At 38.4% G+C, this 18,486-nt stretch overlaps 2 protein-coding genes across 2 annotated transcripts; one reads left to right on the top strand and one right to left on the bottom strand.

Annotated features, from left to right (window-relative positions):
• The first annotated feature begins 1,163 nt into the window (after nt 1-1,163).
• PLEK2 (pleckstrin 2) lies at nt 1,164-12,959 on the top strand. The gene is made up of 9 exons (XM_020800174.3): nt 1,164-1,333; nt 4,010-4,174; nt 4,982-5,163; nt 6,270-6,361; nt 7,593-7,780; nt 8,954-9,055; nt 10,259-10,342; nt 11,555-11,633; nt 12,289-12,959. The coding sequence occupies exons 1-9, from the start codon at nt 1,286-1,288 to the stop codon at nt 12,414-12,416; spliced, it is 1,068 nt and encodes a 355-aa protein (XP_020655833.2). The 5' UTR covers nt 1,164-1,285; the 3' UTR covers nt 12,417-12,959.
• Nucleotides 12,960-14,829: 1,870 nt separating this feature from the next.
• LOC110082367 (galectin-related protein A) lies at nt 14,830-18,033 on the bottom strand. Its single transcript, XM_020799838.3, has 4 exons — nt 17,888-18,033; nt 17,430-17,518; nt 16,749-16,929; nt 14,830-16,137 (listed from the first exon to the last, which is right to left on the bottom strand). The coding sequence occupies exons 1-4, from the start codon at nt 17,936-17,938 to the stop codon at nt 15,994-15,996; spliced, it is 465 nt and encodes a 154-aa protein (XP_020655497.3). The 5' UTR covers nt 17,939-18,033; the 3' UTR covers nt 14,830-15,993.
• Between the last annotated feature and the right edge of the window lie 453 nt (nt 18,034-18,486).

An 18,486-nucleotide genomic window follows, 5' to 3' on the forward strand; every position in this document is an offset into this window, starting at 1 on the left:
ACTTTAACATTCCTATTGATCTCTTTATAGTGCTGTCTATATGTTTCTCTTTATTTTTATTTGTTATTTTTACAGCCCACCTTTCCTCCTGTGAGCTATCTTCCTCATTTTATCTTCACAACCACTTTGTGAAGCATAGTGACATGAATCCAGGTCTCCTCCTCCAACACTCTCAACATTCCACCAAAGTCAGAGGTCTGACCAAATTCAGCTTATTCCCAGTTGAGGAATTTGCCTTCAGGTAAGAATGCAGATTATACATTGTGTTGGAGCTTTTACAGCTCTGCAACACAGCAGCCTTACAGCATGATCCTATTTGTATCAACTCAGATGTATGCTTCATTAAACTCAACTGTGCTTATCGCAGAACTGCATCTAGGAGTGCAATCTTACCAAAGCAGAATTCAAGGTCTTTTGACTTGAAACAAATCCCATTGTGTTTAATAGGATTTATTCCCATAAAGGGGAGTTAGGCTTCCAGCCTTATCAGTTGTTGATCTGGCTACGAACTTGTAAATTGACAGAATCAGGAGAAGCCTAAAACTCTCTCTCCATGTATATGCGCATTTTAAATCTAAGAAATTATCATTAAAATTTAAAAACTAGCATCAAGAGAGAGAAGTTAGTTTTTAAATTTTAGTGATATATTTCTTAGATTAAAAAACATAAATATAAAGAAAACTTTGAGAACTATTTGTCATAGACACTTCACAAAGAAGAAAAACCAAGAAGAAAAGGCAGTATTGTCATTAATGCTTCTGATACAAATAGTCGTATCTTCAGGAAAATAAATTTTTGGACATGATTCCTGGTACTATTACATTAGCTTTTAAAAAAATCCCCTAAAGCATAGCAAAATACCTTTTATATAATTTTTTTTGCTAGGTATTCTTACACAGAGAGCTTTGGTCACTATGCTCTTGACTTCCACCTACAGAAGACTATTTCCTGTAATGGTTTAATTAGATGACTGAATAACATTACCTGAGTCACTCAGTGAGCTTACTCCATGTCAGAGCAATAGGACAAGTGGTGTTTTCATATCATGGTCATGTTAAACTCTCCCCGTTTTACATTCCCTTAAGGGCAGGTGCTCCCCCCTGTGCCAGCTCAGTGTTTGCTTACTGTCTCCTGGGCAGGGCAGGAAGGAATACGTCACAGGCAAGGAGGTGGTTAAGAAAGTCAGTCTACCTTTTTAAACTTCAGACACAAAGGAATAGGTGTTGTGAGCAGCTACTTGTGAGCTTCCCGGCAGGCATATCCATCAACTGGCTACCAGCTAAGCATGGAAGAAGGGAGCGGCATCTTAAAGGAAGGCTTTCTTGTTAAAAAGGTAAGAAGTGATTACAATTATCAGATTTCCAACCTGGTCTTTTAAAATATCATATGTTATACCACACTTGCAATCTTATATAGAGAGAGTAAGTATATTAGCAGTAATATATATATTATATATAAGACTGAAGTATTAGCCTTCCTTTGAAAGGAAAATTAGTTGTGAATCTTGGAAACAAATAAATGATCATTGTTTCCAAAAGTGAAACGTCTCCAATCGTCAAGAGGCAAAACGAGCTAAGTATAGCATGCCAATGGTTCTGCTAACGTTCCTCTCCCACTTTGGCCTGTAGCATCTTACTCATGGACAGGTCTGATCCTGCATGCAGTTTGCCTCTAATTCACCCTCTTGGGCTGCTTCCAGATAGGTGGCTCCTGGGGCTACCCAATTACCACTCTTCCATTGCCACCTAAAACAAGCAGACCTCCGACTTTCCATACTATTACGTTGTGCTTTTTCTGTGTATACATCCTACTCTGTCCCCTCCACACCAGTGCATGTAATATAACTGCTGGAAAGAGGGAAATGTTTGTAAAGTTGCTTGTAAGAAGAATGAATATAATGCCATATTTAAGCCGTCCATAACTGTGTAGTGGCAGGGTGATTATTTGGAACTCATTCTTCTTAAATGCTGCTATAATGTGAAGTTTGGCACACATTTGCTATAATCTTCATGACGAGTATCATTTTATAACAATTGTTTTTTTTTAAATAAATAATTTAATTATTTTCTGGCTATAATTTTGTTTAAATAAAAGACAAAAGCATTGTAACAACAATGCTATAGATTTGATCATTTGCGTTATAGTATTACTAGTACTATATTACAGTAATGTTATGTGTAAAAGACCCTATTTTAAAACTGTTTCAAAAAGGTGGGTGAATCTCACAAGGGCAATGACTGTGGAAACACAGGTGGTGTCATATTATCTTCTTGCTTTTCAAGCTGCTTTACTGACCTTAGAGTGCAATAATCTCGTTCTGCTTGCCAGCCCAGCAGCTCATTTTGATTCTAATCTACCATTGTCCACTCTCAGTTTCTGTTAGTTGAATTCCAGATTCAGGCATTAGCTCCAGTTATTAGATTGTACAACAACGACAACTTCCGTGCTTAACTCTGTATCAAATGTTACCTGCAATGAGGCTATGGACACCAGCTACAATTTTCAGCTGTTTTTCAAGCATCCGGTCCAACTTCCCACATGCAGAATGCCAATCAAATACAGTAAATGGGTTTTTCCTTTCTGCAAGATGCCTGATGAACACTCAGTCATGCACTGGTCATACAATTGCTGTTCTGTGCATGGTAAAGAATGGGATACTTGTTTCAGTGTGCCTGGCTTCTCTTCCTCCTTCTCCTGGCTCATTACATATGACACAGGGAAACCCCTGATTTTTTTCTTTGCTTCAGAGCAACCAAGAAACTTGCTAATTTAATAATAATAATCTTAGAACTGCAGTTGACTGAACAAATGTGTGTTTAAACCTTTCCCTTTCCCTGTTTCTGTTGTCCTCATCACAGTTGCTCCTCCAGGTTGCCATTAGCCATATTGGGAGGAAAATGACAGAAAAACACAGTAAATGTATGCTGATTCAAACACAGATCTATGATATTGGAATCCTGAAATCTCTTAAGTGGTCTTTATTTAAACTATAAATTTTCCCAGCAGTATATCTGGACAAGAGCTGCAAACAGCATGCCTTTCAAAAATCTCTGTGTGGTCTTTTGTCAACTTTCCCCAGCTTGAACTTTTCTGATAGAAAGTATTGCTACTGAATGAAATAGGAACCTCGGCGAAAATGCCTTATGGGAGGCAAATCATTGGTCTGTTCACCTTTATACTATCATATCTGACTACCAGTGATTCTTCAGGGCTTCAGGGAGGTTTCTGTCTTTGGTCAAATTTGTTTAGCTCCTGAAACCAGATAAGTTCAGTGTGTTTATGATGACACAGTGACTCCAAACCTTCAAAGTACATTAAGCAGTATATTGTTCTAAGAGCTCAACAGCAGCCATTAAAACCTGGTACCCTCCAGATATGTTGCACTCACTTTGTCCTCAGTGAGCAATCACACTGCCTGGGCTGATGGAAATGGTACTCCAGTATAGCAGAAGGGTAGCGGGTTGTAGCACAGGGGGCTCTGTAGTTTTTGTAAAATCAAAATGCATTGTGTATGTGTAAATGTGAACATGTAAATATTGCATATAATTTTATGTGCTTTTAAAAATGGATAATTTAATTGCCTTTACATCTGATTGTGCTACCTTAATTATTCAATCATGTTGCATCAGTCTATATATAACATTTTGTATGTACAGTATGTGTGTGTGTGTGTGTATATATATATATATATGTACATATGTATGTGTGTGTATGTATATGTATATATATATATGTATATGTATATGCACCATGCTCCCATAAGCATCTCATCCAGCTGCTATGGCTGGCTGGGATGCCTATGGAGCATGGTGCAGTGGCTAAAATGAATTTAAGGGACATTTTTAGTGTATGGAGAAATCCTGAAGTCAGTACCTTGTTCAAAAGTTCTACAGATCAAGAGCACAGTGAAAATGAAAGAAGTATGGATTGCAGTGAGTATTAAATCCATATGCATGCTATACTGAAGAAGATGAGTGTTGATTTTAAACTGCCTCTAATTTCTTCATAGGGGCACGTTGTCCACAACTGGAAAGCAAGATGGTTTGTTCTCCTCCAAGACAGGCTGCTCTATTATAAAGTTGTGGGAGGAAAGAAGGAGTCTTCTCCAAAGGGCAGAATTCTGCTTGATGGCTGCATTATTACCTGCCCTTGTTTGGAGTATGAGAACAGGCCGGTATGTCTACTCTATACCCATTTGTCACAGATTTTTGTTGAGTTGATTCTTCAAAGTGACAGATACTGATTAGAGATGAGAGCCCTGCTGGCTCGGACAGTTTGAAGGTCTTTGGGAAGGATGTTCTGAGAGGGCTACCTTAATCGGATAATGAAATAGGTGAACTTATCACAGATGTCCCATGTATTGCCTAGTTTAGCCTTAATAAGGAATGCAAAGTGCAGCAGCTTTTAAAAAAAACTGGAACAATGCACTAAGGAGATATATAATAGAAACTGAAATGAAATTATGAAATTTCATATGAAATGATGAAAGCAAATACTACTGGTATTTTAGATGTATATCAAAGATAGTTAAACCATGCGAGACTAACAGGGAATTAGCTTGGCACGAAAAAAAGAGAGTGGGTAACAATGTTTTTATTTGAGGAGCAAATGATGCAGCCAGGACATCACAACTGAAAACGTTCTATCCTTGGTCACCACTTGCCAATATTTCTGATGGCAGAAATCCCAGAGAAGCACTTTTGTATTGTTCAACTGAGTTGATACAGGAGTAGGTGTTTCTCTTACGAGTTCTTCACAACTGGAGATCTGATGCTAGGACAGTTTAAATGGGGCCACTAGATAAAAACAGCGTTTAATTCTCTTGATCTGGATGAATAAGAGACCACATCAGTCTATGACTGGAGCAGTAGAAACATTTAAGATCTCTTTCTTCCTCTTTATCTGTAAGAAATTTCAAATAAATGTTTGAACGATATAGGCAATGAGTATAAATACTGGTTTCTGTGCTGTCATTTTGCAGTTGGTCATTAAACTGAGAACAAAAACCAACACAGAATATTTCCTTGACTCTTCCTCCCGAGAAGAGCGTGACTCTTGGGCTTTGGATATAACTGGTGCCATTCATGCTGGCAATCCGGGGCAAGTCCAACAGCTTCAGCGCATGAAAAATTCTTTCAAACTGCCATCAAATATCAGTCTGAGGTAAGTACTAAAAAATTCCTCAATTTGCTTTTCCAGTATTTGTGGACTCTTGTGTATGTGTGGTGGTTATGAAAGGAGTGGGCAACCTGAATGGGTCATGTCTGTGGAATTTCCTTTCATTCATGCCTGGGGTGTTTCTGCATCTGATTCTAAAGCAATCCTCTTTGTTGGTTTTATGTGGTGAGACAGAAGAGTTTTGGGTATTTGACAAAACCAGTTTCTGTTTGTGTAACTGTGAGGGTTCGAGAGTTGGCTCCTGTTTCTCTCCAAATAAATTAGCAGACTTGCGAGGTTTAGCATCAGGAGTAGCATTTATTGCGGTGTTTAACAAGAAACAGGTGTCAGCAAAAGCATTCCAACTTTTATCACCATCTAACAACTGGTCAGAAAGGGGTTTCCAAGCTTCTTCTTTAAAGGGGTTTCCCCCAACAGTGCTCCAAGGCCCCAGCCAGTCCATAGGCAGATCAGTGTTCAATATCTGTCCGGGTTCTCCTTCCAATAAGGGCACGGTGTCCTGGTGGTCCACCCAGGTGGGTTCCCCAGAGGCCGCAAAGGTCTACCATGTTCTAGAAGGTATCCCCTCATCTGGGTTTCCCTCACTCTCCATTCTGTCCTTTCTCATCTCTCCTTCTCAATCCTTTCTTTCTCCTCTCTCAATTTCCTCCTCCACTCCTTCGCCTCTGTTTCACCCCAGTAAGACGGTCTTGGGGTCACCTTCCTCATTCTCCTCTAATCCACCTCTTCTTTTGGTCCCCGGAGCCTTTCCCACTTGCCAGTCCATGGATCCTGCATCCAGATCCATTACCAACCTGGAGGCAACTCCCCTTTTCTCCCCTTTATATCGGCCATCCCCGCCTCTACCTCTACCGGAGTTTCTGGTCTTTTCCTGCCATTTCCTTCCCAGGTTCTTTAACTGCTAAGATTTGTAATCTTTTCTCCACACTCCTTGGGTCTGTTTCCGGCAGTTCTGGAGGGGAGGGGACACAGGCAAGGTTTGCACCTCTTTTTCTATAGTGAGAGGATGGGATGGCACTCCAGCGAGAATAGCTTGCTTCCCTCTCTCGGTCTTACAGTAACACTAATATTTTCTTGTGTTTTTTTTCTAGTCTCATTGTAGAGAAAATGCATGACAACAGCAATGGAATTAAGTTGACACCCAACACAGGACAAGGCAGCACGTATAAGGAAAGTTTTACAGGTATCAAATCATAAAACACACACACTTATCAGCCTCCTAATACTTCAGTATACTCTAGTACAAAAGATAGCTACTTTCTAACAGGACTCACTGTGGGAAATCTTCAGATCCTGTTTTCTCAGCTTCAGTACATAAGAAATAATACAAAGCATTAATGCAAGTGTCCCCACCTCCACCCCCATGATGCTGAAATAATGGCAGAGTTGAGTCTTTAGTGGCAGGCTGAGGGAAAGTAGGAACAAGGAACCACGAGTCAAGCCCAAATAACATTGGAATCAAAGAACAAACCAGGAGGCAGGATTGAAAAGCAAGCTTGGAGTCTGGGCCAAAAAAAAAAAAAAATGATCATGCCTCAAAAATACCTTGTTGCCCAAATCAAGCTGGGCTGCAACAGGCAATCCTTTCACAGCCCTTCCTGGCCTGGTGCCTCCAATAGGCAGAATTTTGGTCCAGGGTGAGGAGGTACTTGACAGAGAAAGCAGCCACAGAACAGTTTGTTGGTTCATCACGAGGGAAATTGTGCATAGATCCAGAAGGTTCTGACAAGGACTTTGAAGGAAGAGCAGGATGAAAAGTAAGAAGAGTAACATGGTGGTGAAAGCAAACATCTTTAATTTTAGTTTCAGCTGTACCTATCTGCATATATCTTACTTCTCCATTGCCACCCAATCTTTTCTTCTTGATGTAAAGTCCAAACCTTGGATCTAGGTTAGATGCTGTAGGGTTGCTGCTATATGACCACCACTAACTAGAGCCTTTCTTGTAACATTTAAATAAATGGCACCTGGCACGATGTTGTCATTGCAGGTTCCCCTTGCACTTCATTGATTGATGTGGCAGCAGAGGAATGGTAAAATGGACTATTGTGGTGTATATCGTTCTGTGTAATTTACAGAGATGGAAATAGTTACTTTTTTTGTTCTACCAGAATCTCATAGCCCACATGGCCAGTGCTTAAACTGGCTGTCAGGTTCTGGGATTTAAAGTCCAATCTCCCCCACCCTCCTCAACCTATATGGTCCCTTTCTAGTCATTTAATATTTCCTCTATTATTAAATGTATTAGACTTTCAATATTGGAGATTATATCTCCGTTAATGACTGCTCCTTGTTAATTTAAGATACATTTGTCTATGATACAGTAAGGAGTAGATTAAATCAGACATAACCATCTTGCTAACAGTCTAGCTACATATTGTTTTTGCCTCAAAGGTTTGCTTTCTCCTTCTTAGGTTCTGTTTTGGTAGACTGGCTGATTTCCAATAAATTTGCAGCCTCCAGGCTAGAGGCAGTCACACTGGCCTCTATGCTGATGGAAGAAAATTTCATCAAGCCTGTGGGAGCCCGAAGTGTTGAAGCCATGAGGAATGGTGATCTAGTTGAGCAATTTTTAGACGATTCTACTGCATTGTATCTATTTGTAAGTGGCGAGATTCCTGAAATTTATGTCTCCTCTCTTTCTGTAATGCTGTAAAGTGAAAGTAGCTGTGCATACAGAACTGAGAATTTGATAGAAAAATTAGGCCAACCCTTGACAAACCAGTTGAGAGATAAGGTTGTGGGGTGGAATCTTAGGACCTTCTTAATGCTTTAAAGACTTCTATCTGAAACTGATATAGTAGTTGGACTTTGGACTGTGTGTATACATAAAAAGTAAATTTTACCTTTATTGTAGGCACAATGTGGGAACAGTTTGCTGTCTATACAATTATTCAACTAAATTTGTGCATTTCTGTCACTGCTTATCAGGGCAATCCCCCAATCTGAGGAGGCCCCACAGGGAGGCCCCCTTGTTGGTAGCCTTTTGCCTCAGTGGGCCTTTCTGATATGCTTATCTAATGAGTTGTGGGAGCAAAACTGTGACCTGCGATGAGACATAGTGGCTTCCCTGCCATTAATTTCCTATAAGTGATGATAATTAAAATGGAAGGTAACTCATAAGCCAGTCTGTTAGGAGGAAGTGGGCATGGAGTGGTCTCTTGCTAATGTTAGCTGCAAATTCTGCAAGAGGAGCAAGGAGCAGGGACCTGGGATGCTGAATGCTAAAGCCAGCCCTGAAGTTCAGCATGTTACATCAGGGAACAACAGAAAAACACTCTAGAGATGGATGTTGTTTTAAACTATTAAAGGTTCCATGTTTAAGAATGACATTTGTATTTTTTATATTTTGTATAGATTATCTGTTGGAAAAATATGATCTTTCATGCTCCTCCTTTAACATTTTATAGCTATGGGAAGCATGCTCTATACCTGACACTAAATGCAGAAGACTCTTTCTCTATGCCCTTTCCTATCTGTTGCTTCTTTCGTTTGCTGCCTTTCTTTTCTCCTCCATTTTCTGCTGTCCAGAGATAGATATGGGGAGATGTCACACCACAGTATGTATATGAAAGAATAAAACCGTGACCTATAAGTAAAACGCGTTATTGGGATTTTTTGTTTTTGTTTTGTTTCCTTTAAACAAAAACCGTCTGGATTAATAATTTCCCGTTTACCAAGGGAAGGTGTTAGGGTTGGCAGATCTCTCCACATTTTTCTCTGCACCAAAAATGGAATAACCAAATTCTAAATCTCTTTCCTTTTTAAACTGCAGGCTGAAAGCTATAAAAAAAGAGTCAGCTCCAAAGAAGAGCTTCATCTTAACATTCTTGAATTGAGTGGCACAATTGTAAAACAAGGCTTTTTAACAAAACAGGTGAATATGACTTCTGGAACATGTTGGCAAATGGGCAGTGGGAGGAGTGGAGAATTCTGTCGTGTGTGTGTGTGTGTTTGGAAGAAAGAAGGACAATGCACTCAGTAATAACAAATCAAAATCATATGTACAATGTTGCAGAATAAATAGGTTGCATAACACTTCTGGAGAAACAGTGGGGTTGTAGGGCTGACAGTTCTCTGCAGGGAAAGGTCCTTGTGACTAATTGGAACTATTCTTTCCATAAGAAGTGCATGTCCGAGATGTAAGAGAATGTAAATGTATAACCATCTAGCTGGCAAGCTAACTTTTCATGGGCAGGAAATCTGAGGGTGGCACATGTACTTTTCTCCCTGAATCTGATGTGTACTTTATGAAAAGGTGGTTCACAGGGCATTCATGAATGTACAGTTTGGCTTTCACTGTGATAAAATAGTACTACCACATCAACAAAATCATCAGCAACAATTTTCTGCCCAGGGAAACCTTGTTTAGAGCACTGCACTATCTACACCAATTCAAACAGATTTTTAGAATTTGTTTGTTTCCTACATATTTCAGTGCCTTGCCTTTTGAGGCTAAACACAATGGTTACGTTTCAGTTACAGTAGACCAATTTAATCAATGGGTCATTGGTTAAAGCACTGTAAGTTCCATTCATTCAATTGTATACTGTATTTGGGACTAATAACGGAATATAACTCTTCACGTATTGGTGATTTCTATGTTTTGTGACAACTCTTGAATTGCATTGGAATCCCAAGAATATCGTATTTCTCTAGGAATCCAAGCCAGTAGCCCCATGCACCCTGTAAGCCTTTAGAACTGTGATTCTGCAATATACCACATACCCCACCTTATCCCAAGTTGTTTTCTGAAGTTCAGTGACTCCCAAGACAACTTGTAAGAAAACAGAGATGGTGTTTTCAGGCGGACAATTCCTAGCACTACCACTTTTTTTTGTGAGAAAAACACCAACAGTGATGGAAAAACATAAGGGGCTTACTAATGGGAAATGATTTCTGTAAAATTCCATCTTTGAAACAGCAGTTCCATAACAAAGGTCTTTATCTGAAAGCACCCAGAATCTTTTGTTCCCACAGGCACACAAAACCCTACTATTACGCAAAGTGGGGTAGTTTCAGAACACTGTATGTCTAGCAGGAGGAGTCTTACATATTTTTTTCTCTCTCCAATGTTTAGGGGCACAAAAGAAAAAACTGGAAGGTGAGGCGGTTCGTCCTGAGGGCTGATCCTGCTTTCTTACATTATTATGACCCCACAAAGGTGAGGTGGTGCATTTCTAGTATTTGAAGGTCTGTGTGTGGAAGAGAAAGAAAGAGGTCTCCCTTGTTTCTCATCCCCCTCCTGAAGTAAATTGCAGTGGGCTGTTGTTCAATTTCATATACTTCACAGAACAAGAGGGTACTACAATGGATGCAGCATCCAGCCAATAAGCTAATACTGTATTCATACATTTCAGAAGCTCAGACTCAGCAGTCGTATATCATGCCCTGATTTGAGAGATGCAGAATGCCTTGTACCATAATTTCCAATGAATGAAGAGACTAAAGCTTAGTGGAAAGGTATATGATCACATGTTGGAAATCTCTGGCATCTCATGTTATTAAAAAGATTTTTAATGTGATCCAGGACACCTCCATCTGAGATCCTGAAGAGGTACTGCCGGTCAAAGTTAGGGTGGCCAAGTGCAAAAGATGACAGAGTCTCTGCAACTTCTAAAATTGTGCAGAAGCAGGACTTTCTATTAGTAGGTAGGATCTATGAACAAGCAAAGTTTGACAAACTTTCTTTCTGTACACAATTATTAAAGGTGCACAAATTCTTCTGGTTATACTTATCAGAGTAGACAAATAGTCTAACTAGGTAAAGACACCTTTCCCTTTTTCCAATGCCATTATTAAATAATTAACATTTAGAATATATAGTAGGGTGAACAGTAAAGCCCTGACCACTCCCTACAACCAACATCTATGGCTCCAGGTTGAAGAGACAGGTTTTCAAACCTTATCTAAATTGGCCTAACTCTGTTTCCATACAAAGGTGCTGAGGGACAAACTTCCACAGCTCTGGAGCTGAATGCGAAAATGTCCAAAGCCTGGAATTTGCCACTTTAGTCCAAGGCACGGACAAAATTCCAGAATATGCAGACTGAGTCCTCTTAAGAAGAATATGCCATGACACCAGCTCTGCTAAATAATTAGGACAGGAAGCACATAGGGCTTTAAATGTTAGGACAGGATTAAAAATATGTCCTTGATCTGATAGCCAATGGGCGGTATTAGCTTCTCCATTATAATCATGGAAATTATTCTGTGTTACAAAATGATTGACTAGGGTTTAAGTCCTGAAACACATTTAAAGCACTGTTGATATGATCATCTATTGCATTATTATATCTTTCATGACAATGTGAAATGTGTTGCAGGGAATGTAATCTTTACCTTATCACTAGACCTTTTATTCCACCTCTTATAGGAAGATAACAGGCCAGTTGGTGGGTTTTCTCTCCGTGGCTGTCTTATTTCAGCACTAGAAGATAATGGAGTTCCAGCAGGTAAGTTATGACCATGCCAGATTACTTTCTCCTGTGACAGTATTGTTTGTGTATTCCTTTTTCATTTGTAGATAGTATGAAGTAGCTGCTTGCATTGGAATCTTTGTCATTATTTCAGACCAGTTCTGAAATTGTAGGTAATATCTGTTGGGATAATGTAATGAAATTCACAGATGCCACAACCTGACTTGGTCTGATCTTACTGTAATCGTGCTGTATGCTGTAGACTCCTAAAAAAAATTAAAGAAATAACAGTCCCAAAGGTCGGGAGCTTGCTTTGCTTGCCCATCACCTTGTGTGTATTGTTCACAGCTACTTAGAAAAGATAGTGATGACAACAGAAACTGTTGTGCCCTGTCTACACACAGATCCAAATTGAGCAAACTTGGTCCCGGGTTAAGCATACAGTCTAACGGAGAACATAAGCAGCCTTTCATGTTGCTTGTGAAAACAGTTGCATGAAGTATACGTCTGTTCCATTACCGGCTTTTGTAGGCAAGAAGAAAATGCAGTGAGTCATATGGCAACTCTGGCAAGACCACTTGTCCTTATCATACTCAAACATCTCTCTGGAAAAATGTCTGCTATAACTGCACTAACTTTATTGCCACTGTATCTTGTACATTGTGCCTGATTTCCCCCCCTTTCTTTCCAGGAGTGAAAGGAAATGTGCAGGGCAATCTCTTCAAAATCATCACAAAGAATGACATCCACTACTACATACAGGCCAGTTGTAAGGCGGAGAGGGCTCAATGGATTGAGGCTATCAAACAACAGACATAAGAATTGTGAGAATGTCTAGGACACGGAAAACTCATGCTTCAGTGCAGCAGAATTGTTTTAACTCTAGCACGAAGTCTACATCTGACTAATCTGCTTATCATGAAGCAGGAAAGCATATAACACTCTTCATCTGACAATTTGTACATTCTGATGATGAACCTATTTTCATCTATTCTTCTATGTAGTCGAAGATCTCTACATATTGTTATCTCAAAGTCAGTCTGGAATTCTGGATACAGTATTTCACCAGGTACATTCACCTGAATAAAGATAAACTGAATGACACGGAGAACTGTGTCATAATTATAACCAAGAATGGGGACAACCCATCTAAAGGCAAATCAGCTCTCTTCTACATGGATCTATTCAACTCTCCAGGGTATATGGATCCACAAGGGTATATGGTTGTGGTTTATATATAGACTTTGTATTTGCCACCATGTAATTCTTAGCTTGTAGTTGTAAGTTCTGATTGTTTAATATTACACACTTTTAATGTTTTTGTATGAACCATTTTGAGAATGGTCCTGTTGGAATACAGGGTATAAATAAAGATACCGTATTTGAGTTCTCCTCTGCTCCTACTCTAGACCATATCTATTCCCTAGACCTGTATTGTCCAGAAGTGCAGAAGTGCAGTTCATAGGAGGAAATGGCTAACTCTAGCTCATAGTTATCTCTGGACCAAGCAAAAACATAGCAATGGAAGTTGTGGATATTTTGGGCTCTTTGACCATGTTCTGAATGTTGTTCTTCCTAATGTTTTGCCAGTCTCTGTGGCCGGCATCTTCAGAGGACAGGAGTCAGAACTCTTGTCTATGCACAAACATAGCAAGTTTGCCTTTTATCCATTTTGAACAGATAGGCGGGGTATGTATAAATAAATAAATAAATAAATAAATAAATAAATAAATAAATAAATAAATAAATAAATAAATAAATAAATAAATAAATAAATAAATAAATAAATAAAGGAAGAAAGGAAGAAAGGAAGAAAGGAAGAAAGGAAGAAAGAGAACTTTGTTACAGTACAGAGATTATATGTTAACATAGAACTGGGGGGAAAATCAAGGTTAACATTTGTTTTGGGTCATTAAGCTCTCATCAGATGACTCTGGGTTAATAACTCTTTTAATCAAACATACATTATAAGTAGGATTAACAAAATGTGGGTGGGAATGGAAAGGATCTTGCACCACTCTGAGCATCTCAGAGGAATGGAGGTATGTAATTGTAAGAATTCCCCTGAGAATTCACCTACGTAGCCTACTAGCCCACTTAGTTTCCTAAAGAGAAAATCTTCCGAGTCTCAGACAAGCAGAAGTACCTTTCACCAGGATGGATGGTGGAAATTGCAAACCATTCACTAAACTGATTTTTTTTTGTTGGATGTTATTTTTGTGAAGAATAACAAGGACTAATATTCTGAGTGACACCCAAAAATCTATTGGAAAAAGGGACTTTTCTTCCCTTCCTCACTACTGCAGCCGCGCTCTGCTCCAGAAGGTCCCTCTACCCTCCAGAGCAGATCTAGGTGACAGCGATGCAGTGGAGAAGAGAAACTGATTTATTTGAAAAATGCTGTTCCCTTGGCAGAGAAACCACTAAATTCTTCCTGATGTTCATAGTTATTGCATATTGATTTGTGGTGTCTAGACTAGTATCAATTCTGCATGTAAAGAATAATATGCATTGGAAAAAAAGGTAGCTACACATCATTTTCTTTCTTTCGTTTTAAAGAAATGTCCTGTGGAATATACAAGAAGCTCTAAGTGTTAGTAGCCAATGTTTTGCAACAAAAGGTTTATTATGAAAAACAAATATTGCTCCAAATCCTGTTGTACAAATTATGCCAACATAAGGGAGATGACATCAGTGGTGGGGGAAGACTGTTGGTAAAGAGTTACTGCTTCCACTTGCATGCTTGTATGCAATGAAACTGATTGTGTGTGAGCTGTGTGAGCCTGGGATTGAAGCAGGAATTCTTTATCAGCAAACTCCCTTGCCTGTGACACTATCACTCTTTAAGTAGGCAAATATTGCACAACGGGACTTGGACTATCAATGTGGAATATAGCTTAATAACCTCCCTCTCTGTATATTTGGTATTACACCATTTTGAAATATTTTCCTATGTTTCTCATACTATGTACTGTATTTCTAGTTATAAAATCTTAAAAGTTTGTTACTTAAATACAAAGGTGCTTTAAAAAATCTTAGAACTATAACTTAAGAGGCACAAGGATTTCTGACAAGTTTTAGCAGTGAGTTTGATAATTGTGTTTCTTTTTGGAAATCACATTCATAAATGAAAATTCCACAGCCATAATTATCAGGAGGAATGTTAATATACTACCCATTAAAATGGATCTATACCGTATGTACTTTGTGTTAAAAAATCCACACATTCCAAAACTTTGCAAAACATTTATAAAAAATAATGTACTTGAAAATTACTCATAGAAAAAAGCACATATTTTAAAAATGTGGAAAAACATATTTATATATTTCGATTTTTTATTTGTGGCTAGTCTTTGATGGTAATAAAGTTTTATCTATCTGTCATATTTTAAACAGTGCAAACAAACCATGTGTACAATTGGAAAAATTCAATTTTAAAAGATTTATAATATAGGAGGGACTTTTTCCTACATACTCCTAATCCACATGAAAGTAGCAAGGAACTGATGTAGATCTGGACAATGAAAAAGTCCATGGAATTTGACTTCTCAGATTTACACATCCTCCCTTTTCATCTTCCAGAACAATGGCATCATATGTGCAACATCATGGAACAAAACTGGATGTGTACTTTTAAAAGGTTAAAATAGCAATTTTAATTAAAGTATATACTATTTTAGCACAACAGACCAAAGCGTTACTGATATAGAAAAACGCAAGTAAAATATTGTCTCAGTTTAGCAAAATACAATAAGGATATTTATATATCCTTCATTTGCATATTCTGCACTCATGGTGCAATTCCATTCTGTGCACATTTAAAAGAAAGGAAGCTCCACATAGTAGGATTTACTTCTAGGGAAACATGTAGAATGGCACTACATAGTTATAATCTTACGTACAGAGTAAGCTCCACAGAACATACAAAGGAATACATGACTAGAAACTTCTCTGTGTTATGTAGTTAGCTCTGAATGGGGTTGACTTCCTCTAATTTACATAGTCATTAAATAAGCAGGTGCCATGTGCTCTCTTTGGAAATGCATACATCCTCTGTGGATTCACCATCTTTTCTATATGGACAAAAAGCTTTACTGGATCCATGGCTTGCAATTATTATAATAATAATGCTGTGGTCATGTGAAGCCCCCAAACCAGTCATTCATTACAGATTGTGGAACATTAGGATAAGAATTAGTATATCAATTTGGTATGCAAAGAAAAATAAAACAAAACAGGGACGGGGTGGTTGCTAACACACCTAATCCAAATTTCCTGAACATTTCAAATCCTCCAAAAAAAAACCTTGCAGAAAAGGAAGGAAACACTTTGAAGAATGTAGGAAAGAGAATTGTTGCCGTAGCACAGTAAAATATGGGATCCTTTATTCTATTCTTCAGGCCACCTTAGTGAGTTTGAGATCTCCTGAGATTTGTAAAGCTGTCACTCTTTGCACAGGCTGCACACGGTGACTGAAACTGCAGAGTTGCCGCCCATCAAGCAGGACACGGATCTGTTGATGCTCACAGAAGAGCTCCATCTGAAAGAAATAAACAGAAAAATACATTAGTGGAAAACAACAGCATCATATAAATGCAATCCAGAAATAGTCAAGTATAGGAAAGCCACACAGATTGATAGGCCATAAAGTGTTTCTGCCTATTATTGAGTTCCATGGGGCTCAAGCATGTTTATCACCCTCTGGATTGTTTTGAAACTGCATGGCAAATATTATACTGGATGGCTTAAGCTAGGCTTTCTTCTGCTTCTGTAAACACTGATGGAACAAATGTTGTTTTGTACACACAAAGGTCATAAGTTCTATTGTTCGAGTTCAGGGGTCCACAAAGGCCCACAGGCCACATGTGCTCACCAAATCTTTTTCTTATTATCCCCCCCCCGCCACTGCTCCCATTTAGCATAAGACAACTTTATGTGTTACATACAATCACGTCGATTCCAAGTTACGGCAATCCAAGTACAGTAGTATGTAAAATGTTCAAGGAATGATTTACCATTGCCATTCCCAAGTAAGTTTCTGTAGATACGTGGAGATTTGAAACCAGGTGTCCTGAGTCCCCAGTCGGATACTATATCCACTATACCATACTAGTTGTCAAAGCAACTTTACATATATAAATAATAAATTACCTTAAATGAGTCCTCTGGTGTAAATGGGAAGTAAGGAATTGTTCTTTCCTCTTTACCCCATTTCCCAGCAATTCGTGAATTCCGGACAACGGATTTCTCAGTAAAACTGACTATGAGTGATAGGCCAATATCCTTGCTTGCATGACCATCAATGGGGTCACAGAGCAGAGTCACGGAAAAACTGTGAGGAACAAACATATAGTAATGAGAAAAAAACATCAATAATCCAATAGGATGGTGTAGGAGATGTAAGGGAAGAGCTCATCTTTAACATACTACATACATATCACATAATGCTATATTTATTTCATAGTAAATAGAACCTACTGGATCTAGCAGCAGCAGGGATGGCACAGAGACATGGAATGATAGTGCTGCTGTATGTAATGCAACTCATTAAATAATATAAAAAAGCAGAAAACATAGTTGCCAATAACAACAGATACAATAAATGATTCAATCACATACCCAAATGCCAAATTATTCTGCTGAAATAAAGAACCTCTGTTCTGTTCTGACACTCAAAATAAATTCCTAAGCTCAGAATATGTTAATTTTAAGTGTATGCATTTGGCACCTGGAACCAGTTGTAGACCCCCAAGGTGCGTATATGATTACACTTACATGCTGTTTTGACCAGATACACTCATGAAACTGTTGTCTGGATGGCAACACACTTACCTTTTGGGGGTGGAACATATTACTCCCATGATAGTGATTTTCATGGTTGGCCTCAGCCCACCTTTAATTTCACCAACATACTTGTCAACCTAAAAGGAGGGAAACATTATATAAATGCATAATGTAAATTAATGTAAATTATAAATGTGTGTTTGATAAAGATATTTATGATCTTCACATAAGAAGAATTGGAAAAACTAACAAAGTACAGAGACCTGGCAATTGAAACATCTTGCTTGTGGATGAAACACATTTCAGTGGTAGCCCTCTTTTGGCCCCATTCTGTGCATCACAGTAAAATGAGCTATGCAGTGAAAGGAGGCCATGGCAAAGATCCTTTTGCTTTACTTGTTCTGATGTAATTTCCATACAGCTGAGAGCTTTTTGCATAAAACTGCATTGTTCTTTCTATTTATACATGCACATACACAAAGCAATAGATTTTATACAGTACTTACATTTGTGCATCTGTCATTTTCTGTCATCTTTTTTTGGCCAGTTACATTCATGCCTTCTTAGAAGTCTAAGGAAAGTGAGTTTTCTTTCCCTTTTTTTCTTTTTTTGTGCAGAGACATAACAAACAAAAGAGAAAGAATAAAGAGAGGATATCATGTGGAGCATTATCTCTAACAAACACCGGTCAAACACCACCCATACAGATGGCTGAGTCACAACAGATATAATTTTCAAATGAGTGTTCAAGAGGGTAAGAGAGACGATAACTGTAAATTAACACTCAGTGACAGTGACTATTTGACAATACAAATTAAGCAATGGGGTGGCTTCATTTCAAAATCATTCACACTGCACACACTTAACCAAAGAATACTGTATTTCTAGGTCAAGGATAAGAAGAAATGTGTATTATGTAGAGACACCAAGTAAAATTCCTTTGGTTTTACATACTGGTAAAGTATGTAAGATATTTCCATGCAATTATTTCAAAAGGAGTGTTTGGATCAAATCTTTATCTAGTTCCATTCATACAAATTGGTAAAGAATGTAAGGCACATTTGTGGAAATTCAGAATAGATGATAATATATTGGAGCACTGTTT

The sequence above is a fragment of the Pogona vitticeps genome, chromosome 1 (assembly GCF_051106095.1).
Source record: "Pogona vitticeps strain Pit_001003342236 chromosome 1, PviZW2.1, whole genome shotgun sequence".
NCBI classification, from domain to species: Eukaryota; Metazoa; Chordata; class Lepidosauria; order Squamata; family Agamidae; genus Pogona; species Pogona vitticeps.

Coding starts and splice junctions, on each gene's coding strand:
- LOC110082367 (XM_020799838.3), bottom strand. CDS start 17,938: ATGAATGTAACTGGCCAAAAAAAGATGACAGAAAATGACAGATGCACA. Junction 17,519..17,887: donor AAAATGACAGATGCACAAAT/GTAAGTACTGTA, acceptor CCCTCCTTTTAG/GTTGACAAGTATGTTGGTGA. Junction 16,930..17,429: donor ATATGTTCCACCCCCAAAAG/GTAAGTGTGTTG, acceptor TGTTCCTCACAG/TTTTTCCGTGACTCTGCTCT.
- PLEK2 (XM_020800174.3), top strand. CDS start 1,286: ATGGAAGAAGGGAGCGGCATCTTAAAGGAAGGCTTTCTTGTTAAAAAG. Junction 1,334..4,009: donor AAGGCTTTCTTGTTAAAAAG/GTAAGAAGTGAT, acceptor ATTTCTTCATAG/GGGCACGTTGTCCACAACTG. Junction 9,056..10,258: donor AAGGCTTTTTAACAAAACAG/GTGAATATGACT, acceptor TCCAATGTTTAG/GGGCACAAAAGAAAAAACTG.